The sequence below is a fragment of the Berghia stephanieae genome, chromosome 2 (assembly GCF_034508935.2).
Source record: "Berghia stephanieae isolate SIO BIC M18660-M18661 chromosome 2, UCSD_Bste_1.3, whole genome shotgun sequence".
Lineage (NCBI taxonomy): Eukaryota > Metazoa > Mollusca > Gastropoda > Nudibranchia > Aeolidiidae > Berghia > Berghia stephanieae.
The window spans coordinates 38,410,185-38,434,398 of NC_088361.1; the positions used below are offsets into that span (position 1 = coordinate 38,410,185).

Genomic DNA, 24,214 nt, shown 5'->3' on the forward strand with positions numbered 1-24,214 from the left:
AAGAAAGCCGAGAACACATTACTATTCAGTGTATAAAGTGTGTGTGATTAAGACATTAGAATTCGCTGAACCGTGCGAGACGGAGGTAAGTTTTTTGGAAAATGAAAATTCAAAACATAAAAGGACTCGGTGTGTTTTATATATGCCTCTATTCAGAGGCGTTTTAGAATTGTATGCTGTTTGTAACATTCATTACAGGGATAAATTAGATTTCGTATCGGAGTTAGTCAGGTAGATAATGTGGTCGAGAGGTATCACTGGTGTTGTAGTTTGGAGAACAGCTCTTGGAATATTGCGATTGTTGTTGTAAATTTACTGTCATGTTGTAACGGCCTGCGTTTCGAGGATGGAAGTTCTAGAGACTGATATAGATGCTGTAACAGATATTGACGATGTAACAGATATTGACGCTGTAACAGATATTGACGCTGTAACAGATATTGACGATGTAACAGATATTGACGCTGTAACCGATATAGAAGCTATAACAGATATAGATGCTATAACAGATATAGATGCTGTAACAGAGGTCAGTGGCATTGCATAATTTTATAACGATAACAATAATGTTAACTTTGAATGTTTGCCTTGCTGTCTCGAATTTTAAATGTCATCTCTGTTTAATCTCGCATTCAGGCTAAAGTTTCTATAGAGAGTAGAATGAGTGGAATTGATTTCTTGAACGTTTGACAATTTGATTGTATTTGAGATTCGGAAATCAGAGGATGGGCGGGTGGGGGGGGGGGGGGTTGGCGGTGGTGGTGAGGGGATGGAATCATTTATTCAGCAAGATGTGTCCTACCAAATGTTGTCCAGCTCTGCCATAAACAAAATAGCTTTTTTTCCATTTTACCAAAAAAAAAAAAAAAAAAAAAAAAAAAAAAAAAAAAAAAAAAAAAAAAAAAACAAAAAAAAAAACTTAAAAGAAATCAAATGATTCAAACCCAAGACTTCAAAATAATCTCAGGTTTAAGAATTTTTAACAAGTAGAATGTTATCATTTCGATGACAAAGGAAACGCTATTGTGAAGGTAATTTTAGAGATTTAAAAAAAAAATCAAAATGAAGTCTTTTTGTGCATGTACGGCAGTTTTCCGAATTCAGATGATAATATTTAGACCCTGACCATTTTAATAATTCGGTTTGAGTTCGATTATTTCCTGTTGCTATGACGACGTAATCGTAGATGGTGGTCCTTGACCTCCCGATGTCTTTTGTTTCGTGTCTTTCCAACAAATCGTGTAAATTTTTATTTTTCCAGGGTGATCCCATCTTTTGTAGGAGAATAGGAGACGATGTTTTTCTTTTCTCCCCCCCCCCTCCCCTCTTAGTCCCCTGGGCTCCTCCCACATAAAACATAAAATGCGAATTAAATATATTCTATAATTTCCCTATTTACCAATATTGAAATTTTAGAAAAAAAATTCTCACAAGTTTATATAAAATATATGTAGACGGGTCTAGGTTCTAAAATATGTACGTTATGCGTTAGAATGGAATAATTAAGATTTAATAGATTTTGCATCAATCAAGCCATTTATTTAAATGTAAACAATCTGAAAACATCTCCATTCATACACTCTCTCTCTCTCTCTCTCTCTCTCTTATACACACACACACACACACACACACACACACACACACACACACATCTTTGAATTTATTAAAACCCGATAAATCAACAATGGAGTAGAAATTGTGAGATAAAATAAACTCAATATTTATACTCTCGGGGCATTTCGTATTGTGTATGAATCATCAATGCTGATTCATCTGAAATGGGGAATGATGTATTCTATAATAACAGAATTATCGAGCTTAACCAACCAAGAACTCGAGTCGTGATAAAATTTAATACGGGTGCCTCTCTCGATTATAATGTTGTTATCTATTGTATACAAAATGATAGACACTCCATTACAGCATTGGGATTGCAGCTTAGACTATACATCACACAGTTAGTTCTCGGAAATCAGTGTAACACAGCATAATAGTTATTGATGTCTGTGGCTTATGGATAAGCATATAAGAGAAAACAAATCCGTGACATTTTTCTGCCGCCGTTTCCAGTTTATTTCTTACTGCGTCTTTTGTTGATTGGAACATGTCTTAATAGGTTTTGTGATCAACTCTTTTAATGCTCTATTGTTTATTACGAACCGGATTTAATATACTTGTCTTTTTTCATTGTGGATTATATTATTGTATTGTTCATTCCGTCTTGAAGTCACGAGTAAATTGGGCTGCTAAAATGCGTGTAGTTTTCATTGAAAGTCAACTGATTGATGTGTGCTTAGTGTTTAATGCACTTGCACATCGAATGGTTCGACGAAAAAATATAAAATCCACATACGAAAGTGCTATTATTACATCACTCGCTTTGAGTTAAAGATTGATTATTAAAAAAAATCTAACAGCATGCGTAACAACGAGTGCAAATCCCCATAAAATCGTAGAGACACTAGTAAGTAGTTATCATTCTTTGCACGATGTGGACAATATGACCGATGCTATTCGGGAATACCAGAATTCGGCCATGCCCACCACCAGCATACACCAGCATTTCCCCGTATCTTCCCCTGAAGGTGGCACACATCGTCCTGCCTGCCACAAGACAAGGGCAGCTCTTCAGCATGAGGTATTGTTTTAATATGATAGTCCTCTTTTCTTTCTTTTTTTTTTTGTCTCTCTTTCTTTCTCAAAAGGTCCCCACTTTTCTCAAATAATTTCACACAACAATGTAAGCCTTGAGTAATATGTTTTGATGCTGGAGAAAAGCCCTTTGCTTGCCTACCCGCCCACTAACTTTGCATACTTTCTGTTACAAGCGCATACCTCAGCGAATGTTGACTTTTAATGTGATGTCCAACATTTTGATACTGTTGTATTCTAGTTCTTAAATATGTTTTTTTTTCACTCGAACAATAGAACAATATCCACCACACGTGCACAGAGCGCTTTTACAAGGGGTTCCTAGCCAACAGCAACACAACACGTAGGACGAGACATATATATATATATAAACACACACACACACACACACACACACACACACACACACACACACACACACACACACACACACACACACACACACAATAGACTTCCTTTGTTAAGGATGTTCAAGTTCAACGTCTTTCTCCGCAAAAGGTGGATTTTATTGATGTCTCGGGTAAAATCCCTTGCTTGTCTACCCTCCAACTTTACATACGTCTTGTTACAAGTGCATACCTCAGCGAATGTTGACTTTTAATGTGATGTCAAACATTTTGATATTGTTGTACTCTAGTTCTTAAATATGTTTTCTTAAAACTTGAGCAATAGCGCAATATCCACTTATCAGTAAAGTCCTAATATTAATTATTACGCCCTTACGCCACGACATCATAAGATATCGTCGCCGAGGCATTCCACGAAGTAATATAGATAATCCATCAAACAGGGTTTCTGATGTCAACAGGAATCACAAATGCTGTCCAAGTGAGCAAATTGGGGGTTAATAATCTTCCCCAAGGAAAGAAAAACTAAAGTGCCTAAAGTGGGTCTCGAACCCGGGACCCTTCGGATCTTAGTACAATGCCTTAACCACTCGGCCACTTCGCCCCCCCCCCTCCTAATATGCACCTAATAAGTCCTAATATACATACCGAAATATAGCCGAGATATGATTTCACTGAACTATGATTTTAAAATGTAAAGCAGAACACAGGGACTAGATAAAATTAAAGTGGTTCATGTTTCAGGTTGGAAATAATTGGGATTAGTTAGAGGAATGCGACATGGATGTTAACGATAAATATAAAAACATTGATGCATCTATTACAATAGCTTGTTCGTATATTGTACAAAGATTTTGATACTTATTATAAAAGAAACACAGACAACGTGACAGAGCAATGTTGAAATCTGGTTTGAAGGCTGGCCATTGTTGTAATGAAGAGGAAATATATTGGTCATTGTCCATCCTAATCATCAAAAACCTGCGTCAATGTTTTAATTTCTTCTTCTTCTTCTTCTTCTTCTTCTTCTTCTTCTTCTTCTTCTTCTTCTTCTTCTTCTTCTTCTTCTTCTTCTTCTTCTTCTTCTTCTTCTCTTCTTCTTCTTTCTTCTTCCTTCTTCTTCTTCTTCTTCTTCTCTCTTTCTTTCTTCTTCTTCCTTCTTCTCTTCTTTTCTTCTTCTCTTCTTCTTCTTCTTCTTCTTCTTCTTCTTCTTCTTCTTCTTCTTCTTTCTTCTTCTTTCTTCTTCTTCTTCTCTCTCTTCTTCTTCTTCTTTCTTCTTTTCTTTCTTCTTCTTCTTCTTCTCTTCTTCTTCTTCTTCTTCTTCTTCTTCTCTTCTTCTTCTCTTCTTCTTCTTCTTCTTCTTCTTCTTTCTTTCTTCTCTTCTTCTTCTTTTCTTCCTTCTTCTTCTTCTTCTTCTTCTTCTTCTCTCTCTTCTTCTTCTTCTTCTTCTTCTTCTTCTTCTTTTCTCTTCTTCTTCTTCTTCTTCTTTTCTTCTTCTTCTTCTTCTTCTTCTTCTTTCTTCTTCTTCTTCTTCTTCTTCTTTCTTCTTCTTCTTCTTCTTCTTCTTCTTCTTCTTCTTCTCTCTTCTTCTTCTTCTTCTTCTTCTCTTCTTCTTCTCTCTTCTCTTCTTCTTCTTCTTCTTCTCTCTTCTTCTTCTTCTTTCTTCTTCTTTCTCTTCTTCTTCTTCTTCTTCTTCTTCTTTCTTCTTCTCTTCTTCTTCTTCTTCTTCTTCTTCTTCTTCCTTCTTCTTCTTCTTCTTCCTTCTTCTTTCTTCTTCTCTTCTCTTCTTTTCTTCTTCTTCTTCTTCTTCTTTCTTCTTCTCTCTTCTTCTTCTTCTTTTCTTCTTCTCTTCTTCTTCTTCTTCTTCTTCTTCTTCTTCTTCTTCTTCTTCTTCTTCTTCTTCTTCTCTTCTTCTTCTTCTTCTTTCTTCTCTTCTTTCTTCTTCTTCTTCTTCTTCTTCTTCTCTTCTTCTTCTCTTTCTTCTTCTTTCTCTTCTTCTTTCTTCTTCTTTCTTTCTTCTTCTTCTTCTTCTTCTTCTTCTTCTTCTTTCTTCTTTCTCTTCTTCTCTTCTTCTTCTTCTTCTTCTTCTTCTTCTTCTTCTTTCTTCTCTTCTTCTCTCTTCTTCTTCTTCTTCTTCTTCCTCTTCTTCTCTTCTTCTTCTTCTTCTCTTCTCTTCTTTCTTCTTCTTCTCTTCTTCTTCTTCTTCTTTTCTTCTTCCTTCTTCTTCTTCTTCTCTCTTCTTCTTCTTCTTTCTTCTTCTCTTCTTTCTTCTCTTCTTCTCTTCTTCTTCTTCTCTTCTCTTCTTCTTCTTCTTCTTCTTCTTCTTCTTCTTTTCTCTTCTTCTTCCTTCTTCTTCTTCTTCTCTTCTTCTTCTTCTTCTTCTTTCTTCTTCTTCTCTTCTTTCTTCTTTCTTCTTCTTCTTCTCTCTTCTTCTTCTTCTCTTATGTCATTATTCATGAACGCCCCCCCCCCCCCTCCCCCCGAAACAGTGCTGTTCTTTTTTTTTTTTTTTGCTTTGTTGTGTGTCTCTTTTATTTGTTTTTATATACTTATACATATGAATTATTCGAAAATTATGAGTGTAAAAGAAACACACACACACACACTCAAACACATACATACACATACACACGTACATATATATTATTTCTATTTCTCTATATCTCTGCCTCCCCCGTGCATATCAACCCATTGTCCTAAACAAGTGCCACAAACAGCTTTCATTGTTTTTTGTTGTTGACTGAAGAAGGGTTTTGAGCCCGAAACGTTACCTGCTTGGTGTTTTGTTCTCTTTTTTTTTGGCGCTGTTATATTCATTTTTGTTTATTACGGTTTTTTTTTCTTCCTGTCTTTAATTGACCCCTCACAAAACAAATCACAATACAATGGCTTATGGTTTTGCCGCCGTCCAGTTTTGACAGCCAAGGGAATTTTAACACCTTAAATCCCTATGGGGCCCTCGGTCTTATACGCCGTTGTCATTTTTCAGTATCTTCAGCCCATCGCAACATGCTCTAAAAGCCAAATAAAACGCCACGTCATATAAATACTATACGCCCTTTTACGCCCTCACCCAGTCAGCCGTTTCCCAACTAAGGGTCATTTATTTCTCTAGTGTTCGGTGGGCCGTGGTTGTCCATTTATCAGCGTCACTTTCCGTTCTTGTCTATTGCCCAGATCTTACATCTGAATAAATCAGATACTGTTCTCTTTGTTGTCGTGATTTGCTGGCTGAAGAAGGTTCGTGGTCGAAAGGTTTCGGTATTAAAACAAATATTCTCACCTTCTTGCCGAGATTTTGTGATTGCGATTGTTTGTGTGTGTGTGTGTGTGTGTGTGTGTGTGTGTGTGTGTGTGTGTGTAGGAGAATAATAAACCCTTACATATGATTTCATTTTTCAATGATTTCTTGTTTCATTTTGGATTCAAGAGAAGTGGGCTGTAAAAATTTATCTGATTCAAAACATGTTGAGTTTTTAAAAAAAGTTTAAAAAAAAAAATCTCTTATTTTTTCACGAAGAAGGGATAATAGAAGTGTTGTGTGTGTGTGTGTGTGTGTGTGTGTGTGTGTGTGTGTGTGTGTCTGTCTGTCTGTGTGTCTGTGTGTGTGTGTTTGTGTGTGTTGGGGGGGGGGGGGGGCGGCAATGGACAAGCATGTCATTGTCAAGTCAGATTGGCTTAACGATAGGGAAATGGATAGGAGGCTGCAGTCAACTGCAGTGGTCCATGTCTCGGGGAACAAAAGGAAAAGATAAAACAAAAATCCTAAATCCAAACATCATTAACTGATGAAAACAAGGGCTAAACTTGTTTTATGTGTGGTATGGTGAAAGAATTACACTTAGAAATAAGACATAAAGCACTGCGAAAGTGAGAGGAAATAAGAAAACAACCTTTTGGACAAAACTCCCCAAAGATATTGATTGCTTAACAAAGACACATGCAGTTATTGGTATGTTAAAGACTGGAAAGCTCTTTTTAAGTTCAGATAGTATGACACATGCATGAATTAAAGGAGAAAAATACAGAAAAGAATGAATGAGGAAAAGATGATGACGTTCCCCGGCAATTCTCAATGAGCAGTGTGCGGCTTTTGGTCTTGTGGTGGGACACTGGCCTTAGGGCTATTTTAGATTCATGATTCGTGTCCCTATGTGGTCGGCGAAAAGTCAAATAAATATCCTTGATAAAAGCTTTTGAGTCACATTCTTTCATTGTATTCAGGTGTAAACCGGTATCACTGTTGTCTCTGTCGAAAGAAAATTGTAAAAATTCCTTACAGGCGTCATCTCTCGTCTTAAATATTAAGTCTTGCTGATGGCTAGGGATCACTTGTAAAGCGCTTAGAGCACTTTTTGTGGTTATTGAGCTATTAAAAAGTCCAATGCTTGTGATACACCTTGCCCAACAGTCTAAGCAAGAAGTTTGCGATATTTTAACTTATCCTGTCACTAACCATGCTCAGCATTGCTTGATCCTGTCACAAACAAATTTATCGTACCGTCAGACCGTCGTCTCCGCGAGAGATTATTAAAAAAAAAAAATAAAAAATAAACATTTGTTTTCTTTTTACAAAGCGTCGTGAGATAAAGGAGTTGATTGTAGTAAGAAAGGGGAGATTTACATGGTGACGTAGTGTGAAAGATGAAGGACCCAAAGAGATTTCAATGTCGATTCAAGCGTAGCGATCGTTGGTGGTTATTATTGTGTGTCGCCGTAGCTGTTGTAGTAGTAGTGGTTGTGGGAGTTACTTGCTTTGGTGGTGGTGGTCGTCGTCGTCGTCCTCATAGTCAGTCAGTTGTCGCCGTACCGTAGCTTTGTAGGTGGTAATAAATGACTTTGTTAATGACCACATAGTTGGTGGGATTTGGTCTTATAGTGTTTTTGTTGCATGTGGGATGTTTTGTGCTGTGATTGGCTTGACTGGTCGCTTGACCATTGACCACCTAATATCGCACTGCATAACCATGCCCAGCTAGCTAGTCGTAGAGTAGCCATAAGGTGCCAAGCACGTTCGTGGAAATTAACCACCACAGCTGCTGTGTAGTGTTTTATTTTCGTGATCATGATTTGTTTAGTTTTGGTTACGTTCCTTTTACTTGATGATTAGTTTGGTTTCTGTGATTTTTTGTTATAGAATAAACGTGATTTCAATTGGATCGATAATGTGTTTAAATCCTATTATTACAATTGGTTTATCTTATATAAGAGGATTGTATTCATTTGAGATTCTATAGTTTTTGTTGTTTATAATGTGTCTATTTACATTCTTCATGATCAGCTGTTATTTTTCTTTATTGAATTATTTATTTTTGTTTTCCTTTTTATTTTTTTTTTTAAATGCTTTTAAAGAAACAATTTCCATTATGTTAAAAACCGTCATCCCGAAATAAAATTCATATATTTTGAACTTTCCTTAGCTTAAACCTCTCCTTACCAGCCATAGGAAAATCATCACATTCGTTACGATGCAACCAACAGTTTTCACAAAATTTAAAGAAATGCTTTCTTTGATTACAGCTATAAATACTAAACACTGTGTTGTAGACATCATTTTGCCGGACAACAATCTGTATAGAATGCACTTGTTTGGTAAGAAAAGTTGTTTTTTTTTTCTGTTGGGTGGGTGTGAATTTTCAGGGGAAATTCTTCAAATGGCTGGTAAGGAGAAAGTGAATAAACGAGTAAACCGTGTGAAATTGAAGGCTTTTTCACGATCCAATAAGTAAGCGATACGCGTCCTACATGCATTTATTAAGATCTTAATCTTTGTATACTTATATTGTTAGCACAGTCTTACTGATTGACATAATAGGCCCAAATGGAGTCTCTGTTTATCATGCACAAATAGGATGACAATAGTAGAGTACATATTCCATATTGACACTCGCCCGTCCTTAGCATCGGGTTATGATTGTGTTTACAATGTTTTAAGTAACTTTAATCCTATCACTATCATGGCGTTTCCCACTGATTTATAATTTAATGTTCAACATTGTCAGATGGGTCTATATTTTAAGCAGTTGCAGTGTGAAAAGGCGAAACTCGGCTATAACAAGAAGTCACTGATTATGCAAAATGTCTCACTATTTCCGACGTCTCGTTATTTCAGAAGTCGTTAATCTTGATCTTTTTCTTTTTTTTTTTAAGAATCGAAAACGCTAAGACTTGTATCTTAGAGGGACTTGTTCAGAAGCCTAAATGCTATTATGATCCAGATAGAAATCAGCCCAAAGATAAAGTTGATCTATTTAAAGGGTATTGGAACTTTTTCTTTTCATGTCGATGTTCAATATATCAGATTTTGAAGATTGAACTTGCTTGAGCGTATTGATCAGTCGACACTGATTATTTTATTGTTAATCTCCCTTTGTATCGAAACAGCCGATGTTATCAGAGCATTGCTCGCTTTAGCAGGTTGCAGCTCAATACTGCCGTACCCTGAACCCCGCCCCCCCCCCCCAGAAACCCCACGTATTTAACATTTTGGCCAGAGAAATCGTCCCTCGGAAGTCCAAATTTTGAAAGGGTTTTTTTTTCTTCACCAAGATGAGGCTCATTTTAATAATCGATCGGTATTTGAATGACGAGGCTTTTTTTTCAGCCTAAATTTTAGATAGCTAAGTGTTTTCGGAGATAAAACAAAACTTAATTTATAATAAAAAAGCTCAAGTATTTTTTTCAAGCCAGAATGAAACAAAAGTATTTTTTCTATGCATGGCATAATACGTGTGTAAGGTCCCAATTTAAAGCTGACTCTTTTTATTTGATGAAACTGGAGAAGAACATTGTGACATTTCTAAGGTCAATATCGCTTAAAAAACAAAAAAAAAAAAAAAAACAAGGGGAGATAAGGCGATTGACTCTGTTTCTCCACTGCCCATGACAATGCAGTTACCTCGCCTTTTGATAAGCTTTAGAAGGAATGACATTGACTTCACTCAGCTCTTTGTAGCCGGCCATTTTTATTCTATCAATCCGACTTTAAACGCTCAAAGGTTAGTGTTGGTGCGGTATATCGGCTGGTGGATGTTATGCTGTTTTGTGTGTGTGTGTGTGGGGGGGGGGGGGGGGGGGGGGGGGGGGGGGTAGACAAAAGACATCAATATATTATTTCGCAGGAATATTTCTCGAAAATTTGAAATTTTTCTAAGTAGATATTTTGAGATTTTATTAGCCTTTTCATTAAAAAAAAAAAAAACCTAACTTTTGATGGTATATTTTATTTTCACAAATGTCATATTGATATCCATTATTTATACATTTTTTTATATCAGTTCACTAGAAAATAAAAGTTGAATGTATCGTTAAAAAATTAAAAAAAAAATAATAGAGAAAAAGATATAACGATAAATAAAAAATCAATTTTGACAGTTTGCAAAATATATTTTTTGAAAACCTGCTATCTTTTATTTCACTCTTAGCAAAATCTTTGAATGTGTAACGTTGTATTGCTATGCTAATGAATTTCTTTGATATCCCTGTACCATTCAGAACTAATATATTAATTATTATATTATATAGAGTGTTGCATGCACAAATCGGTAACTTAAACCTGCGCCGTAGCCCCGAACAAATAATATCTTTGATTGATTCATTCAATATTAGAGTAGCCGAATTTATTTTTAAATTCTCTAACTAATAAGTCAGAGAAGTCGTGACGTCACACCTTCCTCATTACCGATTCAATACTCATTGGAAATGTGTAACCAGTCCTCCGGACAATGTATGTACATTGAATGGGTTGAATATTGAATCTTAAGGTGGCTTAACTATATTAGTAGCAGGATGTATAAATTCTTATGACAACTGGACGTAAAAAAAGCTAAGATGGACGATCTTTATTGACGACCAGCATTTATTTAGGCTAGAAAATAATATGCCATCAGTCTGAAAACAGAAGATCTGTTACGCAATATATGTATCCAGTCCTCCGGAAGACTGGCTTTCTATAGACAGTTGGAAATAATTATTTGAAGAAAAAAAAAGATGTCAAATGTAAACTCTTGTGTTGTATAGACAACCGCGCTGTGTTCAAATTCTTTTGGACATGGTAGGCACACTTAGAGATCCGATGTTGTTTTTTAAATTTTATTTAAAAATTTGAAATGATATATATATATATATATATATATATATATATATATATATATATATATATATATATATATATATATATATATATATATATATATATATATGGCGACACATTTATGACACTGTTACCGAAATATGGAAGTCCCGATTATTCAGTTGGAAGAGCACTCGCTTGGCATGCAAAGGGAATGCTATTAATCCCGAGTGAAGTCAAGATTTTTTCTGACCTCCTGTCCATCCAACGGAGGTTGGGTAACTTGGTCTATTAGATTTGATGGAACGTACTTTTGCGATAGACTAGCGTCCTATTGAAAGGATCGCAAGCAATTGTTATTGTCCTTTTCTATTGTCCATAGAAACCGAGATAGACTCCGGCTCCATAGGCCTACAATGACTCTGAAGGACTACTTTTTTTACTACCGAAAAATAATAGAAAAAGAAATATGAGCAACTACCCCCCAGGAGGAGTAGTAATATAATTTGTGCATAAAGTACAGCAGAGCACACCAGGTAAACATTTCGAACAGAATAATATGTTTTACCTCCATGTGTGTGTGTGTGTGTGTGTGTGTGTGTGTGTGTGTGTGTGTGTGTGCGTGTGTGTGTGTATGTGTGTGTACGTCTGTTCAATGGCCAATACTGGCAGACCTCTCATTGCGTGTTACCGTTCTCCCATTGTTTTATTTGCGTTGACATGTCGTTTGTGGTTATCGGGTCACTGGGTTTGTGAATTTAAATTAGATGTATCTTGTAGACATATTATATACAACGATCAGAGGGATAACCAGGTTTACCAGATAACTGCCGTACTCTGGAAAAATTCCCCCCAACAAAACTCGCGTTTAAAAATTTGGTCAGAAAACTCTTCCTTCAAATATCGATCGATTTAAATGACCATCATCTTCGCCAGTACTCTCAAACATGGAACTTCATGCGAAGGCCCAGAGTTGAGAGTTTTTGCGAAGATGATGGTCATTTAAATCGATAGATATTAAAAGGACGAGTTTTCTGGCCAAATCTTTTAATTCGAGTTTTTCTGGAATACAGCAGTTATCTGGTTTATAATAATATCGGTTCATGATCGACTTGCTGTCATTTTGACTTTTTGAGACTGGACCAATTCAGTTTATATCTTTTCCAACGTGATTCTGTGGGGTGTTTTTTTTTACTAGAAATGTGTATCTCATCTGTTGTTTTTTTAAAACAAACAATCCTACCCATCACTGTATTTTTTATAAAACTCTGATTCAGAATTTGATAGTTTTTAATCGGGTTATTGGCATAGGCTGATGTTATGATTGTCTTTGATCATATTTTTAGCTTATTTTGAATCTTTTCAAGTGGAGACATAGCAACACATTATGTTTTGTCATAGGTAAATAGGCGTGCTATTGATTCATCAAATCGGGATTTTAAGTGTGTGTTAACATTCTTATTCTCAAGATTAACGACCGATTTTTGTTGTTGTTGCAATTTCGTGAAATATTGATAGAGGATGACAATAAGATAAGGTATTGATTATCTGCCGATTATCGATCTAGAGATGACGTGCTTTAATGTATTTTGTCCATGTGAGGTATTGCGTATTAATAATAGTGAAGATAAACTCTGTTACACAGTCGAGATTGAAGATTTTCTTATAATATATCTGACAATACCTTATTCACAAGTTTTAAGGTGTTCAAGTCACTTCATTGTCTTATTTACAATAAATCTATTTTTGGCAATGAAATAAAAAAAAAATCGATTAATAATGCAATGAAAATAATATCGATTATCGCCATGTCAGGTCAGTGCGCTCCATAGATAACACAGGACTAGTAGTCTGTGGTGCGCTCCGTGGCCACTGCCAGCTGTGACCCTTACTTGATCTATAACCCCACGGGACTTTTTTTTTACATTATGAGTGTCATCATTAAAAAACAAGAAACAAAAAAAAAAAAAAAAAAAAAAAAAAAAAAAACACGGCAAAACAGCTACGTAGTTATTTATCTTAAGATGCCGTTTAGATATCGTTTCATATCATCACATTAATTTATCGTTGTTAGTCAGCATGGAGTGATTATTTCCCATAGTTAGCCTTTTTTATCTTCTTTTTATTTCTTGATTCCCAATACTGTTTCGTGGATACGTCAGTGGCCTGTTAGTTATTATCGTCAAACGCATTTATTTCTTATGGAATCGAACGCTTCGGGTTCAAATCTACGTGTGATTCCAAGGCCTGGATTTATTCCGTTTTCTTTTCATTTTTCTTAAAAAAAGATATCATTGTTCAATTCCGATAGTGCATCAGTGACCTCGATTCTGTAGAAGGGCCATTATTGATCGAACGCTTCGGGTTCAAATCTACGTGTGATTTCAAGCCCTGGATTTATTCCGTTTTCTTTTCTTTCTTTTTTTTTTCTTTTTAAAAAGTATCATTGTTCAATTCCGATAGTGCATCAGTGACCTGGAGTCTGTAGATGGGCCGTTATTGATTTGCATCTGTCTGTTTGTATTTTTGAAACTGGTAGTTAATATTTAATAGCTTTGTGTTCGATCGTACAAAGTATCAAAGGAAACAGAAAGATATTATTTTTCTCGTCGGTTTGCTCTTAAAGTAATACTGGCTAATGTATTTTTGTTATTGTCACTATTAGTCTACTTTATTTTGGAGGCATTTCAGTTTTGATAATGCAATCTTACATTATTTTTTCTTCTTCTTGATGTTGTAGACAACAATAGAAGATATTATTGTTAAAAGAATTGATCGTTTGAATGAAGTACATCTTCTCTGGAGTTTCAATGAACGGGACATTTGAAAACCAAAATCCATTATTAAAAAAAAAAAATGATGGCTCGAAAGTCTACCGGTTTTGTTCCCTTATTTTGTTTAGGCTTGTATCTTGTCACCTCTCTCTATCTATATCCTAACCTTTCTCTCTCTCTCTCTCTCTCTCTCTCTCTCTCTCTCTCTCTCTCTCTCAACTCCCCCACCTTTCCAATGCGATACTGTTCATTACGACTTGCACTCTTGATTGAAGAAACCAGTCGATTCAGACTCATGACTGACAACAGACAACTAGGTCTTCTGTGACAAGAGGCGCTGTCATCTCTATGTCACTGCCTGTTGATAATCTGTCAGCATGGATGGATAGGAACACAGGTCCCTTTAGTCAAACTTGTCACGTCAGTTATTCGTGTCATGGCATTCTGTAGGAACTTGGGCCCTTCTTTCTTAAATTGTCATCTCCCCCCCCCCTCCTCATTTCCACTCTTTTCTATTAAATCTTAAATTTCTCTAGATAAGACGCGAAATGCGATAATAATAATAATAATAATAATAATAATAATAATAATAATAATAATAATAATAATAATAATAATAATAATAATGGTATAGATTTATAGTGCGCCAAACATCCCTTCATCAGGAGGGCTCTGGGCGCATAACATAGATTAATTTAATCATGAAGCCCTAACACAGTACACGAACAACGCTAATTATACACATAATCAAAAGAAAGCCTGTCGGAATAAGAATGTCTTCAATCGACGCTTGAATTCCTCTAGTGAAGACGAAGAACGTATCTCTAGTGGTAATAAAGTCCACAACCTTGGACCAGAATGCTGAAAGGCGCGTTCACCAGCCTTCACTCGACAGCGGGGTGTTTTCAATTTGAGGTCGTTCGTTGATCGAAGCGATCGCTGTGGGTTATACCGTTCAACGAGGTTTGAGAGATATGCTGGTGACGAGCCCTCCAGGCATTTGAAAACGATAGTTGAAGATTTATATTTAATCCGCTGGTCCACTGGCAGCCAATGCAGCTGCTGTAGTAATTCGGGAGCTGCAGTTTTTCTGTCTTTCTGTAGTACAACGCGGGCTGCCATGTTCTGTATTTTCTGGAGTTTGTTTATTTTGTCCTTTGTGAGACCAACAAACAGTGCATTGCAGTAGTCCATTTTCGGGAATATCAAAGATGTTACCAATTTGTTGCAAGTTTCCCTATTAATAAATGGTCTGATTGTTCTGATATTTCTTAGAATGCAGATAGCACTTGTTCTCACATTGTTAATATGTTTGTTCATAGACAGATCACTCTCTAAGGTGATGCCGAGATTTTTTGCTGATGTTGTGAGTTGTATTTTGTCATTATCGTTGATTGTCAGTGCCAGTGTAGATGGATCCGTCTTATTATTTGAACTAGCAATGAATAAGGCTTCGGTCTTGTCGCCATTTAATTTTAATCTATTTGCAGACATCCATCTCATCACATGATTGATGCATTGTTCGTAAACAGTTATCTTTAAAACTATATCGGATTGCAAACACATGCTATATATCTGGGTATCGTCGGCGTACATATGGTAAGCGAGAGAATGTTGCTCTAAGATTCTCACAACAGGGGAAGTGTAGAGTACAAAAAGGACTGGACCTAAAACGGATCCTTGAGGTACACCAAAATGAATGTCACGCTCTGACGAAGTTACTTCCTCAATTAAAACTGATTGAGTTCTTTGAGTAAGATATGATGCAAACCAGTTTAGAGCAGTGCCCGATATGCCGAAAGTAACTTGTAGCCTTCGAAGTAGTATGGCATGGTCAATGGTGTCAAAGGCCGCCGAAAGATCGAGAAGACTAAGGATGGTGGTTTTTCCTTGATCAATAATTTGCAGCAAGTCATTTGTGATTCTCATCAATGCTGTTTCTGTGCTATGATTTTGCCGATAGGCCGATTGAAAGCACTCATCGAGGTTATTATGTTTCACGTGACAAGAAAGTTGTTTTAGTACAATCTTTTCTAGAATTTTGGAAATGAATGGTAGATTTGATACAGGCCTAAATAGAAGACATAGATGAGCAATAGACGCTTGTCAAAAGCATTTCATAATGTCATGCCTTTCCTCTATCAATTTTGTGATCGTTTGGTGCTGACGTGACTTTAAAATGTCCCCAAGCGCCTTTAAAATAAAGAGGAAGAAAGAATGAACAATAAAAAAAAAACAAAAAAAACAAAAAACAAAAACAAAAACTCCTCCTCCTCCTCCTCCTCTTCCTCCTCCTCCTCCTCCTCCTCCTCCTCCTCCTGCTCCCTCTTCTTCTTCTTCTTCTTCTTCTTCTTCTTCTTCTTCTTCTTCTTCTTCTTCTTCTTCTCCTCCTCCTCCTCCTCTCCTCCTCCTCCTCCTCCTCCTCCTCCTCCTCCTCTTTTTCTTCTTCTTCTTCTTCTTCTCCTCCTCCTCCTCCTCCTCCTCCTCCTCCTCCTCCTCCTCCTCCTCCTCCTCCTCCTTCTTCTTCTTCTTCTTCTTCTTCTCCTTCTTTTTTTTTTTTTCTTCCTTCTCTTCTATCTCTTACTTTCTTTTTCTTTCTTTCTTTTAAGGAAGTTGGCGACAGACGCAATTGTTGTCCATGTCTGGTATGACAGAAATAGCTTGTACAATGGTCAAAACAAGACGTTCGAATTGTCCAAGCTGTGTCGTCTGCCAGCGCGTCACGACGTAATGCGATGTACCTAGTACCAAGTACAACAAGACCACAATGCAGTGGGTAGGACGCGAACTCTTCTATCATAATGTCCAGATTTATGACTTACCATTCGCTTCTTCCTGATCTTCCTTCGCGCTACTAAATACGATCGTTTTAAACCTAAAAACCCCATAATTTTGGCGCTTAAGGACTGTCAGTCCATAGAACGAACGAAGTCGACGTCACTCAGGTCTTTGTTATTGTTTTTCGACAGTCATTTCAAATATTAGTTCTCACTAAATTCTATCAATAAGACTACAAACTTTAAAGGTTGCACACAGTTTTGTTTAATGGCACGTTATGTCCGGCTGGCGGATGTTGTGAGTATTTTACCTAAACTTTTAGCACCAATAGTCTTTCGGCTATTAATGTTTGATTATAGGCGTTTCACTTGCGAAACTTTTAGGCCATGCCTGTTTAGACCCAGATTTGTGATATCTATTTATACGACATATTTCATTATGTACGATGTACAGCTTTCCCCTTACGAAAATAATAAACAAATACGGTGATCATTTTCTTTAAAGAAATGAATAGTCAATAAAATATGGTATTGGATTGAAGTTGCACTTGACAGACTTACATTGGTATTATTACAAGTAAGCAATAGACCACCAATAGATTTCAAAGGTCGATTGCGCATTGATTGGGGCATAACTGTGTTAGACATAATGATTTCCGTGTCGCTTAAAAATGTGTTTTCACTCGATGAAACATGTTTTAATTTTATGAGGACGCCTTGGACTAGAAAATGTGACAGAGAAATTTTGCAATAACTGGTTTGATCAATATTTTTGTCGATATTCACCATTACTGGTAAACTATACGTGGAAGTCGTGTATACTGAGATTTTAAAAGTTGAGTGGTATTTCATGTCGGCGTCTGTGGTGAAAGTTTTTTAAAAAATGATGGAGTTTAGGATACATTTTAATTATCTATTTCTTTTTATTTTTGTTGAATGACAGTAATTACAAATCAGTCGTGAGCAGTTTGTTTTACGTTTATATGCTCAAGTTTATTTTATACTCTTGTTACGATATAGTAAGAAGAAACATACACATTTAATCTGTCTCTCTCTCTTCTCTCTCTCTCTTCTCTCTCTCTCTCTCTCTTCTCTCTCTTCTCTCTCTCTCTCTCTCTCTCTCTCTCTCTTCTCTTCTCTCACTCTCTTATCCCACTCTCATCTGAATTTCCCCCCTCATGTAAGAATATAAGTGTTAAAAGAAGGAGACTTTTTGAACAAGTAATCATTCTTTGGAGAAAGAATTTAGAATAACATGAAATAAACCAAATTATTCAATGGAAAACAATGTTCCCCCCCCCCCCCCCCCCCACCTCTGACCTTTGATGTTGATTTCTTTTAGAGAAAATGTTAAATTTATCTCAATAGTGTACAATGGCTTAAGGTAACAAATACCCAGTAGAAGGAATAAATTTTGGATTTAGCATAAAATGAATTAAACGAATTATTTGATGACAACCAATGGTGTTTTCCCCTCAATTTTTGTTTGTTAATTTTGATTTCTTTTACAGAAAATGTGATAATTATCTCAATGCGATGACTATACATCTATTATACAAATTTAACATGTACCTGACAGGAGGATTGTGCTCTGTGATGTATTCTATAAAATAGATCGTGCGTACCTACGGTTTCGATGACTGGGCTATAATGGATATATACATATTATACTGTGCATGTGTGTCATTATGAATCCATGTGACTGTTGTTGTGGTACCAATCGTGTCATTAGGTCGATTTCTGAGGTCTGGCACCGGTATTAAGGTCTGTGCTGGCCTCTGTTATTATTACCATGGCCATGTATTCTAATAGTCATTATTATTACAACAACAACAACAACAACAACAACAACAACAACAACAACGGCCACATGAGGCCCCCGCCTTCTTGGGCACCGGTAAAGGTAAGGATTTGGGTAATATACATAGTGTTTTGGGAGTGTTTAGTGATAATAATATGAAGGTATGATGATGATGATGATGATGATGAGGATGATGATGATGATGATGATGATGATGATGATGATGATGATGATGATGATGATGATGATGGGAAGTATTATAAGAGAAGACAAAAAAGGTGGTTTAGGGGTGAGAGAGGTATAAGACACCTCTGTGTGTGTGTGTGTGTGTGTGTGTGTGTGTGTGTGTGTGTGTTTACGTGTCCCTGTGTGAATGAATGATAGATGGATTGATGGATGGATGTATGGGTTGAAGGATGGGTGGATGGATGTATAGATGGGAAAACCGTGAAAGGAAGAAAGAACGAAATATTGAAGAAAGTGCAGTCTGGATGTTATTGATGACTTGCAATTTGATCAATGCCTGATTGTCGTTGAGGAGAAACTCTTATCAAAAATTAATTTGTGTTTGGCCATTGCCGATGATGATCACTCTTTGAACTTGTCTCTAATGCAGAATAAGCAATAAACCGTAGATACTTAGAGATAATAATTTATCTTTCTCTCTCTCTCTTACTATCTCTATCTCTCTCTCTCTCTTTCTCCTATCTATCTATCTATCTACCTAGTATAAGCGGCAATACGACCTCATATGGTGGGCCGAGAGAGGCCACTCTTGCTTTGTTTTCTATCCTCCTATATCCGTCTTTCCTTTCCATTATTATTATCATCATCATCATCATCATCATCATCATCATCATCATCATCATCATCATCATCATCATCATCATCATTATTATTATTATTATTATTATTATTATTATTATTATTATTATTATTATTATTTTTATTATTTGAGAATCGTTTACTTTTGACCTAGCCCTGGATGGATCCTTAGATGACAGGTTAACAGTCAAATTGCATATGAGAGATGATAATTTTGTTGAAATCTATATCCATTTTATCTGTTGTTATAATATTCTACACTGGGGTCTTGTTTTTAGGGTGTTTTAAAAAATAAATAAATATAATCTATATAGTTTTTTTTAATTTATTTTTTTGAAAAAGTATGTGAGTAGACTCATGTTAGGGGGATCATGTCCTGGCGTCTGGACGGGACTCTTTGGTTGTCTCAAACTAGACACATGATAGATTGCTCTTGGGGTCTATTTCTGTTCCCTGTTTAAGATAATCCTCTTTGTCTTACATTTTCTTGGGTGCTTTTAACTGAATAGCTTTTATCCCCAGTTCCCTAAATAACGTAAAAGCATGTAAACAAAAAATAGTCCGGTTCTCTCTCTCTCTCTCTCTCTCTCTCTCTCTCTCTCTCACACACACACACACACACTCTCTCTCTCTCTCTCTCTCTCTCTCTCTCTCTCTTTGTCTCTCACTCACTGTCTGTCTGAATCTCTTCTTATTTCTCCTCTATCTATCGCTCACTTTAGATAAATTGGAAACCCTGTAGGATTTAATTTACTACCTTATTAATCAAATCTGAAAATTCAACAGTTTCTTAATGTAGAACGACCGTAAAATAACAGGTTATTTGAACTTACAACTCTGATCTAAAAGGAAAAAAAAGTTTCATTTCTTAAAAATAAGAACAAAAAAAAAAAAAAAGAAGTGTTGAAACAAAATGAGTGAGAGACATAATAATACGTCCTTCGGCATGTCATGACCAAATCTGTTTACAACGTTCCGCTTTTAGATATCAAAACATTCTACATTAACATAGATACTGCTGATATTATGATTTATTAAATTGATTCAAATAAACATATTAAAACTGTGGTCACGGATGAATCGTTTTATTTTGTGACATGCACAAAATGTCATTACATTATAGCTGACAAAAATGTAAATTCTCTATAAGCTCATTACAATTTGATTTTATTCAAATCAAATAGAAGTTGCTATTTATTTTATTTTTTTTATGTTTGGGGGGGGGGGGGGGTTCTTGTTGCTGTTTTGCAACGATTTATATATCCTTACTTTTTCCTTTAGGCCAATCGGAAAATCAAAGCTATTCTGTTGTTCATTGACGAAACACATTTTCCTCATTTTGTTCACCAATCTTTCTCTTCATCCTATCCATAGATTAAGATCGACATCACTTCTTCCAAATAGTCCAAAAGCAAAACAAAAAATCTTAAATACGGCTTCTGAAATCTAAATATCAAATTTAAGACTTTTTTGGGTCAAGTTTTGGACATGGTACGAAGTTAGAAGTTTTCTGGGAAAATTAGAAAAAAGGTGTCATGTCAAAGTAAACAGAATAGGACCGTTTACATTTTTTTTCATCTCGATGTTGCTGCATATAACATTATTGTTATTGTTACCTATTAAGCTGCAAATGTTCCCCGATGCATTTCAGACATGCAGGAAATCAATAGGCCTTCTACGTGCGTACGCATAAATGAATTCAATAGAGGTGACTGGTGATATGCATTGACTCTTTTCATCGTAAGGAGATCGGCCTTCCCCATACTTGTCTACTTTATATTCTGCAGCATCGATAAATATCGTGTTAATCAGAAGAAACAATCATTTTAGACAGTTCGGAAGAGCAAAGAAAAATAAAATGGCTGTCATTATTGACCACGATATGTTTAATTTGTTTCACTTTAATTACCATATGACGATTCTTTTGTACTCGTAGACTGTAAATGATACACACACATACGCGCGCGCGCACGCACGCACGCATACACAGATCTACTCTTCCCTATCCCTTCTCTCTCTCTCTCCTCTCTTTCTCTCTCTCTCTCTCTTTCTCTCTCTCTCTCTCTCTCTTTCTCTCTCTCTCTTTCTCTCTCTCTCTCTCTCTCTCTCTCTCTCTCTCTCTCTCTCTCTCTCTCTCTCTCTCTCTCTCTCTTTCTCCTTAATATAATTGCTACTTACCGGCAGAACCCTAAGGATTAAATTAAATGATTCAATTCTGATTTTTAAAAAAAAACAAAGCACAAAATAAAATGAATAAAAACAAAACAAAATGAAAAAACAAAACAAATCAAACTAAATCAAAACAAGTCAAAGCAAAATAAAAAACAAACAAACAAACAAACAAACAAAAACAAAACACAGCAAGATATACTAAAATGTTTGTCCCTCTTCCTCGAGGTTTTAAAAGCATTTTCTCCAGACAAGAACTGACAATTATTGTATTGAAAAGGGTTTAGAAGATTCATTTCCAATATATTCTTGAAATTGTTATGAAGCACAAGTATATCTATCTAGGTGGAAATTTAGAATGTGTGTGGTATTTTTTCCTTTTCGTGCCATCTGACGTTGGCTTTTTTTCATTATTCGACTAAGAATTCGTTTTATGCAACATCAGACTTATAAGACTAAGAAAGAGTTTTGTAGAATTGTTCAACATAAACTTACTGATCTTTAACTCCGTTCAAGGGTTCAGAAATATTTTTGGAGGGTACAAACAACTCTTTCCTCCTTTTTGAGATAATAAATGTGTATTCTTCTCTCTCTCTCTCTCTCTCTCTCTCTCTCTCTCTCTCTCTCTCTCTCTCTCTCTTCTCTCTCTCATAATATATCTTTCTCGATCAAATGACCCACGATATCTACATGGCCTCACAAGTTAGAATCATAAAAAAGGCAATATCAATAATGCTACCATGTTCCAATGTCAAGATCCCCCTACCCTCCCATAAATAAAATACATGTCACTTAAAACGTATTTCACAACACGGCGTCTCATATGTTGAACCAGCGCCATACCTTTAGAACAATATTGACATGGTACATGTATAGTGCGTCTCAAAGATTTATCTACACTGGTTGGTTATATCATTCGATGCTAGGTGCACATATTTGCAGGTCTGATATTTGAACGCTGTTATGGGGTTGTTTTAACATGTTTGTAATGGATAATATACATATATATATATATATATATATATATATATATATATATATATATATATATATATATATATATATATGTTGACGTGAGAGTATTTCCATTACAAAGTTAAGCCCATTACAATACCAGACCTGCAAATATGTACACGTCGATTTAATGACATGTTTGATATTGAAAATTTGTTATAGACCGGTTATACTTTGCATTCTTCAATGGTTTTTTTTTCCAATTTTTATTTTCTACAGTTGTGTATGTGATAAGAATCATCTTTCCTATTGCAAGGACATATTTAATTCTTATGTGATAAAAAGTGTGACTGAAACATGGGAATATTGATTAGATGTATAAAAAGTTAATGGTTGCTTCATTAGTGTTCCTGCCTGAGGCCGGTAATAGTGAGAATTGCTATAAATTAAGGTAAAAGGAAAGTCATTACATCGAGGCAGTACTCGCTGGATACAGTTTTTGGATTCAGTGCCTTGTTCAAAACAAAGAATAAACAAAACTAACGAAATGATTTCTCCAAAAATGTATATTTTATAATATGTACTCATGCTATTACAAGTCTTTCCATTTAATCGGAGTTTTATGGGCTCAATGGTGATTAAGGATGACAGATATTTTTGCTGATTCACTCTATCTTCACTATCGTTAATTAAATTATTCTGAGACCCCCCCCCTCCCCCCCCCCCAACTTTCTTGGGCCTTAAATGTGAGTTTGGACGGGTTGGTTGTAGACTTTGCGTTTTTATAATGGTTTATTTTGATAAATCACTGTTGCATATTGATGTCCTTTTAGCTGTTCATAGTTTTTATACACTGCGTTGAATTCTAAGACGCGCAATATAATTTAATTGAGAAAACTGAGCTGTCATTCATTGAGTCAAACAAACAGACAAACAAACAAACAGACAAACAAAGAAACAAAAAAAGATAGAAAAACAACCCCTCACTCTCTCAAATCGTCTCCCATATCTATTCCTTCCTTTCTTTTTTACTCCCTTATCTCTCCATCCTGTCTCTTTTTAAAAATCCATCAACACGTGCGGGTGTTAAGAGCTGCTGGTAAGGTCCTGCATTCCTTTATCCGTTGTTCCTTTCCTGTGGCGTATTATCCTTGCCCGGAAATGAGACAGATCGGATTTGGTTAGCTTGAACTGTTAGTCCTTTTTCTCGAGGGAAGCAGACGGGTATGAACTTTGTTCGATTATCGTGAAAGATTATATCATTTCTTCTTTAAATTATCTCTCTGAATGATCGAGTATTATTGCAAGGTACCATTTGGTTTTGGTTTCTGCGTCGGAGTCTGTGTGAGAGTTTTTGGTGAATTTACGCCGGGCACAGGAGTTATTTCTGAGATCTACTTTTATCAACTGTAACATTGTCTTATTGGCTTAAGTTTTACTTTCACTTATTTAAATCTGCTATCTATCATTTCGTGTCGTTATATAGCACCATCTTCCTTTTCATACGCGCTGAAATACCCTCAGTGTGCCGTGAGAACTGTCAAAACCTTTAAAATTGAACTAAATTCTCCAAACATTATTAATATAATGTTATTTTATTTCCTTTCTCCAGCCTGCACGCTCACGTGATCCGCAACGGCGACGTCCAGGGCCGGCCGTCATCTACGACCCACGCCAGGCCACCAACACATTCGAGTACGACGATCTTGGTACGATGAGCGACCTTGAACTCCCATCCTTCCAGAGGGGAGGCTTCATGAGAACCAGCTTGCCTATCGTACGGAGTGCTTCCACATCTTTGGAGAGACCTTTGGGTAAGTATGGGAAAATAAATAGTTATATGG

General features: G+C 36.0%; 1 protein-coding gene and 1 long non-coding RNA gene across 42 annotated transcripts in view; both read left to right on the forward strand.

Moving 5' to 3' along the window:
* Positions 1 to 24,214, forward strand: part of LOC144964833 (uncharacterized) — a 298,720-nt gene that overhangs the window by 240,746 nt on the left and 33,760 nt on the right. For all 40 annotated transcript variants that reach the window (XM_078899524.1, XM_078899514.1, XM_078899513.1 and 37 more), the window contains one exon: positions 23,983 to 24,184. In XM_078899524.1, the coding sequence (XP_078755650.1) occupies positions 23,983 to 24,184 (202 nt within the window). The remainder of the gene's footprint in view (positions 1 to 23,982; positions 24,185 to 24,214) is intronic.
* LOC144964837 (uncharacterized) lies at positions 200 to 18,242 on the forward strand. Of its 2 annotated transcripts, none has more exons than XR_013643933.1 (2): positions 200 to 529; positions 18,133 to 18,242. It is a non-coding gene; the product is annotated as an uncharacterized LOC144964837 (long non-coding RNA). The 2 variants fall into 2 exon arrangements; XR_013643934.1 differs by lacking the exon at positions 18,133 to 18,242 and adding an exon at positions 2,418 to 2,490.